This window comes from Carettochelys insculpta, chromosome 2, assembly GCF_033958435.1.
Source record: "Carettochelys insculpta isolate YL-2023 chromosome 2, ASM3395843v1, whole genome shotgun sequence".
NCBI classification, from domain to species: Eukaryota; Metazoa; Chordata; order Testudines; family Carettochelyidae; genus Carettochelys; species Carettochelys insculpta.
This window is the reverse complement of record NC_134138.1, coordinates 238,199,432-238,213,525: the sequence shown is the minus strand read 5'-3', so window position 1 is coordinate 238,213,525 and position 14,094 is coordinate 238,199,432. Positions and strand designations below refer to the sequence as shown.

Genomic DNA, 14,094 nt, shown 5'->3' with positions numbered 1-14,094 from the left:
CTCTAGACATGCTGGAAATGCTCCTCCTAATGCACTCCAATATGCCATCAGCCTTCTTGGCTACAAGGGCACAATGTTGACTCATATCCAGCCTTTCATCCACTGTAATTTGATGTAAATTGCCTTGTCTCAACCTGTTAATGCATGTATAGATTCAAATGTGTCTCTGGTTAACATAAGCATCCCATTATAAAACTATCTCTCAGAACTACCTTAAGTCATGTTAGACCTACTGAGATTAATGCAGTGCAAGTGTAGACACCGTGTAACCTATGTTGACCCTAACAGTCATTCAGTAGTTGGCCTGCAATACCAAACAGTGACCACTCTAGTCACCATTATGAATTGCACTGACATGGAAACCAGAAGCCACCACCTTTAAATTGCCCTCATATTTTTACATATCTTTTCCTGATTGCCCAAATTCATGAGCACAACAAGCAATTCTCCCTTGTTGTATGTAACCGTCCAAACAACCATACTAATCCCATACTGTAGACATGTTTTGCCTGGAGTAGAGACAGCAGAATTTGGTTCCCCTGGACCTGTGGGGAGAAAAAAGTGGGTGCAAGTACAGCTACAGACCAGCTGTAGAAACCTGGACATCTATGAGAAGATTGCACAGGGGATGCAAGTGAAGGGATACAAGAGGAATCAATAGCAACAACACGTCAAAATGAAGGAACTGCTGTAGCAGTATCAGAAGACCAGGGAAGCCAACCATCAACCTCGTGCAGAGATGCAGACCTGTCAGTTTTACAAAGAACTGCATGCCATATTTGGCAGAGACCCCACCAGCACTTGCAAACTCCTGCAAATACTGTGCAGGAGCCAGAGCCCCCTGCATGAATGAGGAGAAGAGAAAGAGAAGCAGCAAGGAATCGCAGGGAGTGAGGTATCCAGCCATGCCAGGACCTGTTCAAGACTCCCCACAGCTGAATATGGATGAGCCTTATTGGCACACAATTAGCCCAGGAGTTAACAGCTATAGCTGTTTTAGCTCTGTTGCAGTGTAATCTTACCAGTTCTTCAGTGTCCCTAAGAACTTCTAGGAAAACAAGGAAAGCGAAGACCTGAATTTCTTGTGTAGAAAAATTCAGAAAAAAGGCTTTTAAAAAAAATCTAGCTTTTTATACATTATAAAGAAACAAAAAGGTGCATACATTCAAATTTTTTTTCTTTCCTAGTTAGCTTTTAACTACAGTGTGATCAATGGTATTTATTAATTTATCTTTATCAGCATATGATGTGACAGTACCCTATACTGATTAGCTGTGTCTACACCTGCATTCCTCTTTTGAATGAGGCATGCAAATGAAGGAAATAAAAATGCAAATGAGGCACTGAGTTACATATCTGGTGTCTCATTTGCATATTCTGCTTTCAAAAGAAAAAAAAAGCAGGGTAGACAGGGCTCTTTCAAAAATAAACCTCATCTGCAAAAGAACACTTCTTCCTATTTTATTTCAGAAAGAAGGGGTCTTTTGCAGATGGGGTTTATTTTCGAAAGAGCCCTGTCTACACTGCTTCTTTTTTTGTTTTGAGAGAAGAGCTTTTGCAAGGAGAAAATGCAAATGAGGTACCAGATAAGTAAACCACTGCCTCATTTGCATTTTCAATTTCCTTCATTTGCATGTCTCTTTCAAAAGAGGAATGCAAGTGTAGACACAGCTATAATGAAAAACTTAACTAGAGGTAGAAAGTAATTAGTAAACCTCTTTGCACCTGCAGGGCAGGCCAGGCTCAACTGAATGTGAAGCCCAGATGGGGAAGGAGTTGGGTGATGTGCATAATGTGAGAAAGCCCAACTCAGAGGGTAGCCAAAGAAAGAAAGACCTCTGTATTCCCTCTCTGGTTATTAGAATGATGGAAAGGCCTAAAAAGAGGTATTATCAGCCCAGGGACGCATTATGGGGAAAAAAGCCTCACAGAAATGCCCAAAGGTAACAAGAAGCCTGAAGTAGCAGACATTAGCTGCTCACAGCAGGGTCTCTAGATTGAAACCCTGAAGAGATGGAGAACCGTGGCTCCCTTCTGGTCCACTTAAATAAGTAGTGGTGAAGCACCCTGACATAAGGGGAGAAGGACTACTGATTTTGGAATGATAGCAAATTTGGCTTAAAATATAAAATAACTGGAAAAGAAACAGCAAAGAAAATACTACAACAGATAACTTATGACTCACATCTGCTTATGGAGCCTGCAAGAACTGGAATGTGGTCACTGTCTTGTCCTATTTTAGTTATCAAAACTTCACTCAGCTGATCGTAGCTGGTAAAATAAATTACTGTACCTGGAAGTGCCATTATTCTAAAATACAGAAATAAAGAAAACATAGCAAAGAAAACTGAATGCCTCCAACATAATTTATATCAGATATCAAATATAGAGATTTGAGGGGTTACATAAAAAAGAATAAGCATTTCAACTTATGGATGTTATGGATGAAGGAGAAAACTCATGTCCATCTCCCTCAATTCACAAATGTCTACTACATCTCCATTAACCAACAGCATAGTAAATATACATAAACACTGGGTTCCTTTTGAACTTAATTGTTTTCACAATCTGCCTTGATATATTAATCAGAGATCTTAACCCTAGGGATGTACAATTCTGTTTAATGGGATATCCCATTAAAGGGTAGGCTAACATATGATTTAACCAGTTATCCAATTAAGCAGGGGTGGCTGGGGAGGTCACTCTAGCCAAGCTGGGCTGGAGCAACCTTCACATCCCTGCACTTTGCCTGTGGCGCATCAGGCACCTGGGCTGCTCAAGCCCAGATGGAGCTTCCCTGCATGCAGTGCAGCTGTGGGTGGGGGCCACTCCAGCAGGACCAGATCACTCCTGGTCCTCAGCGTGCCATGGGCACTGCAGCCTGACTGGAGCAGCCCTGGTTCTTGGGGCACACTGCAGATGGGGGGCTTCTTCAGCTGGGCCATAGTAGTGCCCATCCATGGCAGCCCCAGGTACAGCCTCCCACCCCCTAGGGCTGCTGCAGACAGAGACTGATACAGCCTTGCTGAAGCACCCCCCACCTGTGGCAACCCTGCAGGGCTGGAGCAACTCCCTGCCCTCACCAGGCCATTTAAGATGAGACTTACTGCTTAACTGGTTAACCGTTAACATCCCTAATCAATGCATGTCATTTTTTCCAAGTTTGATAGTTGCCATATTCTGCCACTCTTATTCACAATGCAAGGCATTAGTCAGCACGGGTAAAGGTGGCACAATCTGGTCTTTAATGATCATAATGAACAACGTTTATCTACTAATCAATTTCTAACCCAACTGCATTTTACATTGATGTACGTCAGAACAGTAAAACTTGTTAAAACCATCATGCCAAATTAAGTTTTTCATCCCAAATAGCAAATATACAACTGTCTAGGTCAGGGCCCTGCAACATGCAGCTCTTTAACGACTTTTGTAGCTCCTGACACTAAAATTACAAAGTAAAAAACAAACAAACAAACAAGAAAACCCTTCCAATTATTTTTGATAAAGGGTCAATGTCTAAAAGCCCAACAAGGAGCCCAACTTTTATCTAAATAGCAAATGATATGTGATCTCGAAATGTTGGATAACTCCCCCTTAAATATTGTGGGATATGATACTGTAGCTGTGTTTTGATTGTGTTACTAATAAACTCTTGATTTGAAAAGGAAAAGGAAGTTTGTGGCACACTGGAATGCTTTACCTAGAGAGGTAGTGGAGTCTCCATGCCTAGAGGTTTTTAAGTCCCAGCCTGACAAAGTCCTGGCTGGGATGATTTAGTTAGGGTTCATTCTGTTTAGGGAGAGGGCTGGATTAGATGACCTCCTAAGGTCCCTTCCAGCCCTAGGATTCTATTATTCATTCCTGCTGTGAAGGGCAACATGCATTTTAAAAAAGAAAACAGAAATTAAACATAAAGTAAAATTGGCATAATTAAAGTGGGTTTGAGAGTTAAAGTCAGGAAGATAGTGGTAGAAACATACACATGTAAAGTGTGAGGAAACAGAATATGTAAAAAGTTTGTGAACATCCTGCAGTAAACATGTATCACATTACAAATTGTTGTGTGTGCACTATTCTTAAAATAAGGGTTATAAAAAGTATGGTTTGACGTTATTTATTAAGAACTATCTCGTATTTACATGCATTGCAGCTTTTGAATTGAGTTTTTTACCTAATTTGAAAAAAATGGCTCTTCTTGCTGTTTTGGTTGCCAACCTGTGGCCTAGGTTAACGCTAGTACTATCTGCTGCAACGAGTATATTTGTAATTCAAAAGAAAAATTTAAATCTGTACTATTTAGATTAGAGAAGGCAGCTATCATGTATTGGGACACTAAAAAGCTGTCTGCATTGCAATCAACACCCACAGCTGACTGGCTGCAGTTGACTCAAGCTCACAGAGATTTGGCTTCATCACTGTAAGAATGCACTGTAGATGTTCAGGTTTGGACTAGGCTCCCAAAGCCAGATCATTTATAGTACAATTGTATAGTCTTTAGCCCAAGTCACCTAATACAGGCTAGCTGAAAGTGTATTATTACACTGTAGACATACCATAAGATCGCTCTGCTGGACAATTTGGGGAGGGACGCAAGATCATGCTATTCAGTCAAGTTTATTTATACCTGGACTTAGGCACCCATCTCCATGACAGATTCAGGGACAAGCACGTGCCCCTCTCTTTTTGCATATCTCATTGACTAGCTTAGGCAACTCTCCTGCCTAGCATGCTGTCTTTAGGGATGACATTCTTAGGTACCTGTTTCTCCCTATTCATTGAACAGGGAGCCAAGGTGCCTAACTTGGACTCTGAATCAGAGTGTCTCTGAGATTTTCTAACTTTTAGCTGCCAGAGCTCTCAACATCACAAAGCCTAAGTCCCTTTGTGGATCTGGGCTCTATTTACTAAAATGATATTTATTGATAACTAGTGGATAAAGATTATTTTACCTCACGCAGCATGGGTCAGATTTGTGGATCTTCTTGAAGAATGAAAATGTTGGGAACAAGCACACTTAAATTTTTCTATTCTTCAGACCCACAGATCCTATAGTTGGATTTTATCATCATTATGTAAGTAAACAATTTACATAACATAAAACGTAACTTGAAATAAATACATATAGAGGCTTTTCATGATTGTGTTGTTACATCACTTAACATTACTATCCCCAATCAACACTTAATGCGGTTTACAAGTCAGCTTTGATATATTTACTTAAGAAATGCATGGAGAACAATTAGCCAACAGTTCAGATTTCTTCCTAAGAAATATATGACTTCACACAATAGGCCATTTCTAATCCTAGGAAGTGTAGCCTGAGTGTTGAAGAAAAGCATTAGCTACTGATAATGGGTCACATCCTTCCTCACTGAACTGACTTGATTTCTCCTCTCTTGCAAGGGTGGGTCTACACTAGGAACTAACTTCGAAGTTAGGCACTACACTGAAGTAGCCAGAAGAGAGTCTACACACATTTTCCCTTACTTCGAAGTTAACTTCAAAATAGGGAGCCCAACTTCGAAGTCCTTACTTCATTCCCAGGAATGGAGTAGTGCCCTACTTCGAAGTTTAACTTTAAGTAGGGTGTGTGTAGATGCTCTACTTCGAAGTTATTTTTGTAGTGCAGACACAGCCTTGATGTTCACAACTCCACAATAACTGCTGATAATGGGTCACACTCTCCATGACTGAACAGATCGTGTCAACTTTGGCTGTCCCCTTGACGGAAACTCCTTCTTTAAACCCACCTCTGAACTCCCTGCCCTGATTCATGCATCTGATGAAGCAGGTCTTTGCCCACAAAAGCTTATGTTCCAAAATATCTGTTAGTCTACAAGGTGGCACAGGACTTCTTGCTGTCTTGTTTGGCTCAAATATGTACCACCTGATCCACTTAAGAACTTACGACTTTCAAGCCCTGAAATAGTCAGGTGCTTGACCACAAATCATGTTTATTTAATCAGCAATTTACTTTTGTCTTTATATTTATAGTGTTGGATGGACACTGAAGGCATATTTAGTGTTATTGCTTGTGTGAGGAAGATTGAACCTCTCTAGTCCAGCACCCTCAAGACCTGACCAGTGATGAACCAGAGAATTTTCCAAACCATGGGAGGTTAATATTGTCTAGCAGCATTACCAATACTTCCACTGTTTACTGTGCTTATAGAAGACATTAAGGGATAACAGCACAGAACACTGAGAACAAGGACTGCAGGCTGTAAACAAACTTTATGGGACCAAAGTAAACTTGGCCACGCCCATGATAAGTGAACATCTGGCTAACTATAATCATGCCAGATCATGGACATTGCTGGACAAGAGTGTTGGATGAACTTGTGCCACTGTGTTCTGTGATTTATAGGTTCTGGAGCTGGCTTTAAAGATTAATGATATTTTTTTACTTGAGAGTCACTTTCTTGTCATTAAAAATGAAGTAATGATACTCTGTAGATAGAGTCTTGAGCCCAGATTCACAAAGATATTTACCCCCTTAACTTTCACTGATTTCAGCGGAAGATAGGAACTTTAAGGATCTTTATGAATCTATGCCTTAATTCCTATTCTCGACAGGATGGCATGCTGCTAACAGAAAACCACCTGACAGGGAACAATAATATTGCACTTTAAAGTATGAAAGGTATTAGCCTAAGACTAATGGCCAAAGGCTGGATGTCCCTGCCCAGCTACTGAGGATGCATCAAAGAGGCTGCATGGATAAACCTCCTGGTCTGGCTGAAATTATATTTATGCCTCTGAAGATTTCTAGCACACTTACATGTAACCAAGAAGTTAGCTTGGGAAACTTATAAATTGTCAAAAATTCATCATTTAGGACTATGAGTAGTAATTGGTCAAGATAATGAAGTATAACTGCCCTTTAAAACAAATTATGGAAGATATGACATTTCAACTTACAGTGTTGGGGGAAGTCCACTCCACAGTGATTTAATACCCTCTATTTTAATAATTTTCACAAATGCATCCTAAAATAAGAATCATATGCAGATCACTGGTTAGCTATTTAACTCTAATTTGTGTAACAATTAATTTGGGGGCAGGAGATGGAATTAAAATACTCTACAAGAGAAAGTAGTACACTTAAAATAGTTTCTTACCAAGGTTCCAATTATTTAAATAATTACACACAATTAACTTTAAATAATACTTGCCCCATTTGTATCATCCAGAATACTGATGCATATATGATCAGATACCATTAGCTACATAGCAGATCTTGTCACATGTGCATTGACTGGATAAGAAAAGGCCATGCAGAAAACATTATTAGCTTCGCAATCAGCACAAAATGGGATACATACAAACTGGGGCTGCCAATTATCAGAGCAACTCATGTAATTAATTCCAAAAATTAATCATGATTAAAGCATTGTGATTAATTGTGGTTTTAACTGCACTGTTAAACAACAGAATACCAACTGAAATTTACTACATATATTTAAATATTTTATTTCACATGTTCAAATACAGTAAGGTCTCAGAGTACACAAACCCGGAGTATGTGACCCCACTCTTATGCAGCTGACCCCCAATTCGTACAGTAAACCCTGGAAATGGATGATTTCCAGTTGCACTTAACTCGCTCCCCCCAGCCTTGACTAAACCCCCGCAGCTCCACATGGTCCTGTCTCAGCCCCCACCTCTGTCTCTAGCTCACCACCCCTCAGGTACAACTATGGCTCAACCTCCCCGGCTTCAGTTCAACCCTGCATGTGGCTCCAGCTCACCCCCACTCCCGCGCCCAGCTCTGGCTCAAACCACCCGCTGCCCTGGTTTAAACCCCCCATGCACGGCCCAGCTTCCGCACTGGTTCAACGCCCCCCCACATGCAGCTCCAACTCAATCTCCCCCCCCCGCCCCGGTTCAACCCCACCCCATGTGCGGCCCCAGTTTCATGCATCCTCACACGTGCAAGGCTCTAGTTCAACCCTCCCCCCTCCAATTTAAACCCCACGTGTGTGACACCTGTTCAACCCACCTACGGCCCAGCTCACCACCCAAGCAGGGCTCCAACTCACCACCCCTGAGTACAACTCCACTCCCCGCCCCCCTGCAGCCCTAACCCACCCCAGACTTAGCCTCCCCCTGCCCACCTCCCATGGCCCCAAGCCACTGCAAGGCTTAACCCTCCCCAACTACCCCCAGGACTTACCTTTCTGCTGCTCCCCCAGCTGAAGAATGCGTATTCCACCAGGGAAAAAGCCGGACCCCCACTTACGCGACATCTGGGTTACACGAGGGCGCGCGGAACGGAACCCTTGTGTAACTTGAGGGTCTACTGTATACTGATTCCAATTACAACATATAATGCAAAATGTACACTGGTCACTTTGTATTATTTTATTACAAACATTCGCACTGTAAAATGATAAACAAAATAGTATTTTTTAGTTCACATCACACAAGTACTGTAGAGTAATCTCTTTATCATGAAAGTACAATTTACAAATGTAGCTTTTTATGGTTACACTGCAGCACTCAAAAAACAAAGCAATATAAAACCTAAAGCCTTCAAGTCCACTCAGCCATTGGCTGAATAAGGAGAACTACAAGTCTGTTTACACTTATGATACATAATGCCATTCACTTCTCATTTATAATGTCACCAGAAAGTGAAAACCGGCATTCGCATGGGACTTTTGTAGACAACACTGCAAGGTATTTAAGTGCCACATATGCTGAACACTCATACATTCCTTTGTGCTCTGGACACCATTCCAGAAGGTATGCTTCCAAGCTAACGAAGCTCATTTAAAAATAATGCATTAAATTTCTTACAGAACTCCTTGGCTATGTCTACACTTATATTCCTCTTTTGAAACAGGCATGCAAATGAGGGAAATTGAAAATGCAAATGAGGTGCAGAATTACATATCTAGTGCCTCATTTGCATATCTTTTGAAAAAGGAAAAGCAATGTAGATGCGCTGTTTCAAAAATAAACCAATTTTTTATGAGACGAAGTGGGGTTCTTTTGAAGATGGGGTTTACTTTCGAAAGAGCCGTGTCTACACTGCTTTTTCTTCTTTCGAAAGAAGCTCTTTCAAAAGAATATGCAAATGAGGTGCCAGATATGTAAATCTATACCTCCCTTGCATTTTTTATTTCCCTCATTTGCATTCCTCTTTCGAAAGAGGAATGCAAGTGTAGACACAGCCCTTGGCCGTTTCTACACAGAAAGTGGCATGCTAATAAACGGCCCGAAATATGCTAATGAGGCGCGGATGCAGATTCCCCTCGCCTCATGAGCATAAGGTCAGGTGATTTGGAGTCCGGAAGACGTTCTTCCAGACTCCAAAATGCTGTTTAGAAGCACGGCCCCCTGGCGGGGGGGGCGGGGGGGGTGTCTTCTGGAAGGAAGTCCTTCCTCCGGAGGCCCCTTCTTCCGGACTCCAAATCACGTGACCTTATGCTCATGAGGCGTGGGGAATTTGCATCCGTGCCTCATTAGCATATTTTGGGCCATTTATTAGCACGCCACTTTCAAAGAAAGTGGCATGTGTAGAAACAGCCCTTGAGAATTGCATGTCTCTGGCTCTGATTTACCTGCATTCTGACATACATTTCATGTTATAGCAGTCTTGGGAAGATGACTCAGCAAATGTTAGTTTTAAGAACTCTTTCAATGTAGATTTGATAAAGCAAAAAGGCAGCACCAACGCAAGATCTCTTAAGATAGCTATAGCACTCAAGCAAAGGGTTAAGGAATTGGAGTACCTTCAAAATTTTGAGAGGGATGAGATGTAGAGCTTGCTTTCAGAAGTCTCAAAACAGCAATAGTCCTATGCACAAACTACAGAACCAAAACAACCAAAAAAGAAAATCAACTTCTGCTGATGGCATCTGACCAAGATGATGAAAATGAACATGCAATCTGTACTACCTCAGATTGAGCAGAAACCACCACCAGAATGTGTGCACGTCCTCTTGGATGGTGGCTGAAGTATAAAGGGACATATAAATCCTTTGTGCCTCTGGCACATAAGTATCTTGTAATTCTGACTAAAACAATACCATGCAAATGCCTGTTCTCACTTTCAGGTGACACTGTGAACAAGAAGTAGGCAGAATTATCTCCTGCAAATGTAATCTAACTTGTCTGAGTGACTGGTTGAAAAAGAAATACGTCAGTACGGACTTACAGGATTTAAAGTTTTATTTTATTTTTTTAAGATGGGGTGGAGGTTTGTACATAATTCTACATCTGCAAGTTCAACTTTCATGATAAAAAGACTGCACTAAAGTACTTTTATTAAATGTCCTGAAAAATATTGTTTCTTATTTTTATTGTAAAATATTTGCAATCAAATACAACTATAAAGTGAGCACTGCACACTTTGTGTTCTGTGTTGTAACTAAAATCAATATATTTGAAAATGTAGACATCATCCAAAATATTTAAATAATGTTATTCTATTAAGCTGTGCTTACATTTGCCACTTCTTCTGGAAGCAGCACAGTAATGAGCCATCCAGAAGATGCTAATGAGGCGCAGATGTAAATTTTCTCAAAATTTTGTAGAAGGGCTTCCAGAAGGAGGGTTTCCTTTCGGAAGATCCCTGCGGGCCACGTGTCTGCACATATATTTTGGAGTCCGGAAGAACTTCTTCCAGACTCCAAATCACACGCCCATATGTTAATGAGGCGAGGAAAATTTACAACTGCGCCTCATAAGCATCTTCCGGACAGCTCATTACCATGCTGCTTCTGGAAGAAGTGGCACGTGTAGACACAGCCTTACTGATTAATACTGTGATTACAGGATTAATCATAATTAATTTTGAATTGCTTGGTAGCCCTCATAAAAAATAATAAGCTCTGCAATCATCAATTCTTCCTAGAGCTGTAGTAACATTTAAAAAAAAAAAGGAAAAGTATGAGATCTACCAACTACTGTTTTGTGTCTATATTTAAGGTTATAGCTTGGATCTTCCTGCAGACAGACTAAGTAAGGTGCAAGAACCAAACATGCAATCTGATCTGCATGGATCTTAACGTTACTGTTTTATAATAAATAGTGTGTCAGGTAGGAAGAAAAGTAAATGTCATTATAAGATACAGCTATATTGAGATGTGTTGATGAATTTTACGTAAAATTTGCACTATCAAACTTGCATGAACTATGCACATCCCTAGTGATATTGTCTTGCAACATGAAACCCCTCTCAAATGATACTGGATAGCACATGAACTCCTCAAAAGATTTAGTTGATAATGCAGCAAGATTTAAAACATCCCCAATACACATGATCTTATAAATATAACTTCCTTACCCACATCCCTCTGAAATGGCCAGGTTTCTTATACCAGGCTTTGTTGTTCCCATTCTCACAGACATATACGTGATCCATAAGGCCATTGGAGTATACAAAGCATTTTCCTAATAAAATGTTGCACATAAAGAAAGTTAACTCCTGAAATATCATTACCATTAAATAATATTTCTAAATCAATCATATAGGTAACAAATATGCTGGTATAACAAGCTGGTGCAGAATAAACTTGGAAAGCCATTAAAGTCTGATATTGAAATGGGAAAGGAAGAGCAGCAACAAATACACCTACCAAAAACATCCCTACCATACTAAATGAAATTGCTTACCCAGACTCCAACACATGGAGATAAGCATTAATCAACTGGTGTTACATTAGTGGCTGCTGAAGCAATGATAAAACAGGAAAGGATGTGGAAAAAGTCAAAATCAGATTCTGTGCCAGATCAGGGATTTACACACCTTGATCACCTTGTCATTTCTTTTTTTTTCCCTCTCTCTCCTTTGTTAATTGTATATAAATAAATAGCAAGAATAGAGTGACACGTCTTTGGCAGAATTATAAGACCACAACGTATCATTGTCGCTTTTTGCTTACATAAGTTAACCAAACAAGAATTATTTGTCCATTTCAAAAGTTTCATCAAACTTTGGAGACAGGCTTCCTAGTGAATTAAAATGTCAGTACTGTAATCATGGATTTATAATAATACATCTACTGTAGGAATGTCTGTTTCTCATTAATCAATTGTATATGTTTTTGCAATGCTTATCTGCTCTTCAGGGTTGAAGTAATGATGAGGTAAGAATAATGACAAAATAAAAATGGCACCTTCTTTATTAAGAGATCTTTTTTCCTGCGAACACTGAGTTATAACTACTTTATTGACTAAAATAAGTTTTTGATATTTTTCTAATTCCTGTTGACATCACAGAGTTAACACATATGTAGGAGAGTGAAATGGAATTTTCTGTGGCTCAGCATCAGCATAATTGTCAAATAAATTCGAACTGTAAAATTAAGTTTTGCTTTCAGTTACATCTGTACAACTCACATACCAATACTGGGGTTGCAGAATTGTACCTGAGGGCAGAATTTGGACCTCAGAAACGTTGCCACTGAACATGACTGTGGCAGGAAAAATATGGAATATGCTTATAAAAATATGCTTATGAATATGACATAATTAGAATAGATTTTATTTGAAATACCTCATATAAGGTATAACTGGAAAAGTTATAATCTACTAAATATGATGTTCCCATTTGTATGAATGTATCATCTTTGTAGATCAAGTTAGGAATATGAAGTATAAATCTGTGTTACTAATGTAGTCATGCTTAGTGAGGGCTATTAGCAATACTTAAGGAACTTAAGAGCCCAAAAGCTCACGAAAATGATCTGCGAACAATTTTCCTGTAAGCTAGGCGGAGGCACTAAGGTTGGTCCTACCAAGATGTGGCCATATCACTTGATGCTGGGACCCATCTTGGATGCTGTATTTTCCCACTGAAACTCAGAAATAAAGTTTAAAGTGAAGACAAAGGATTCCCTCCTCCATGCAATCATATTTAAGGATGGGAGTGAGATAATCTAGGTAGTCAGTTCTACCTAGCTACTCCACCAAGATGACTGCTGCAAAAACTTTTGTCTTTCACAGGTGCCCCTTTCTCCCAACCCCAGTTGAAAACAAAGTAAAAGAAGTAGTGAGGGACTAAAAAGTGGAAGTTAAATACTAATGAGGAAAACAGAAAAGAACATAAACCCTGACAAATTAAATTTAAAAAAAAAAGCTAATGAGAAATGCCAAAAAATGAATCTGAAGAACTGCTAGCTAAAAACTCAAAAAGTAATAGCAATTTTTAAAAGTACGTCAGAAGTAGGAAGCCTCCTAAACAACCAGTGGGGCCACTGGATGCTCAGCATCCTAAAGGAGCACTCAAGGACAATAAGGTCATTGTGGCAAAAACTAAATTCTTTGCATTGGTCTTCATGGCTTAGCATATGAAGGAAATTTCCAAATCTAAGCCATTTGTTTTTGGTGAAAAATTGGAGAACTGTTACAGATTAAGGTGTCATGAGAGGAGGCTTTGGAACAAACTGATAAATTAAACAACATTAAGTCGCCAAGACCAGACAGAATACAACCCAAGAGTTCTGAAAGAACTCAAATGTGAAATTACAGAACTACTAACTGTGATTTGTAATCCATTCTTTAACTCAGATTCTATAGTAAATGACTTGAGCATAGCTAATGTGACACATATTTTTAAAAAAGGGCTCTGGAGGTGATCCTGGCAATTACAGGAGGGACAGTCTGATTTCAGTACCAGGCAAATTGGTTAAAACTACAGTGAAGAACAGAATTGTCAGACACACAGATGAACAAAATTTCTTGGGGAAGAGTCAACATGGCTTTTGTAAAGTGAAATAATGTTACACCAATCTACTACAATTCTTCATGGAAGTCATCAAGTATGTAGACAAGGAGGATCCAGTGGATATAGTGTATTCATATTTCCAGAAAGCCTCTGACAAGGTCTCTCTCCAAAGACTCAAGTAAGCTGTCTTGGGATAAGAGGGAAGCTCCTCTCATGGACTGATAACTGGTTAAAAGATAAGAAACAGAGCGTAGGTATAAATGGTCAGTTTTCAGAATGGAGAGAGGTAAATAGTGGTGTTTTCCCACAGGTCTGTATTGCGACCAATCCTATTCAATATATTCATGAATGATCTGGAGGAAGGAGTAAACAGTGAGGTGGCAAAATCGCAGATCATAAAAATCTGATCAATA

At 39.8% G+C, this 14,094-nt stretch overlaps 1 protein-coding gene across 3 annotated transcripts in view; it reads right to left on the bottom strand.

Annotated features, from left to right (window-relative positions):
- Positions 1 to 14,094, bottom strand: part of SLC25A40 (solute carrier family 25 member 40) — a 51,226-nt gene that overhangs the window by 27,883 nt on the left and 9,249 nt on the right. For all 3 annotated transcript variants that reach the window (XM_074984781.1, XM_074984779.1, XM_074984780.1), the window contains exons 4-6: positions 11,300 to 11,406; positions 6,925 to 6,992; positions 2,186 to 2,310 (exon numbers count right to left, since the gene is read on the bottom strand). In XM_074984781.1, the coding sequence (XP_074840882.1) occupies positions 2,186 to 2,310; positions 6,925 to 6,992; positions 11,300 to 11,406 (300 nt within the window). The remainder of the gene's footprint in view (positions 1 to 2,185; positions 2,311 to 6,924; positions 6,993 to 11,299; positions 11,407 to 14,094) is intronic.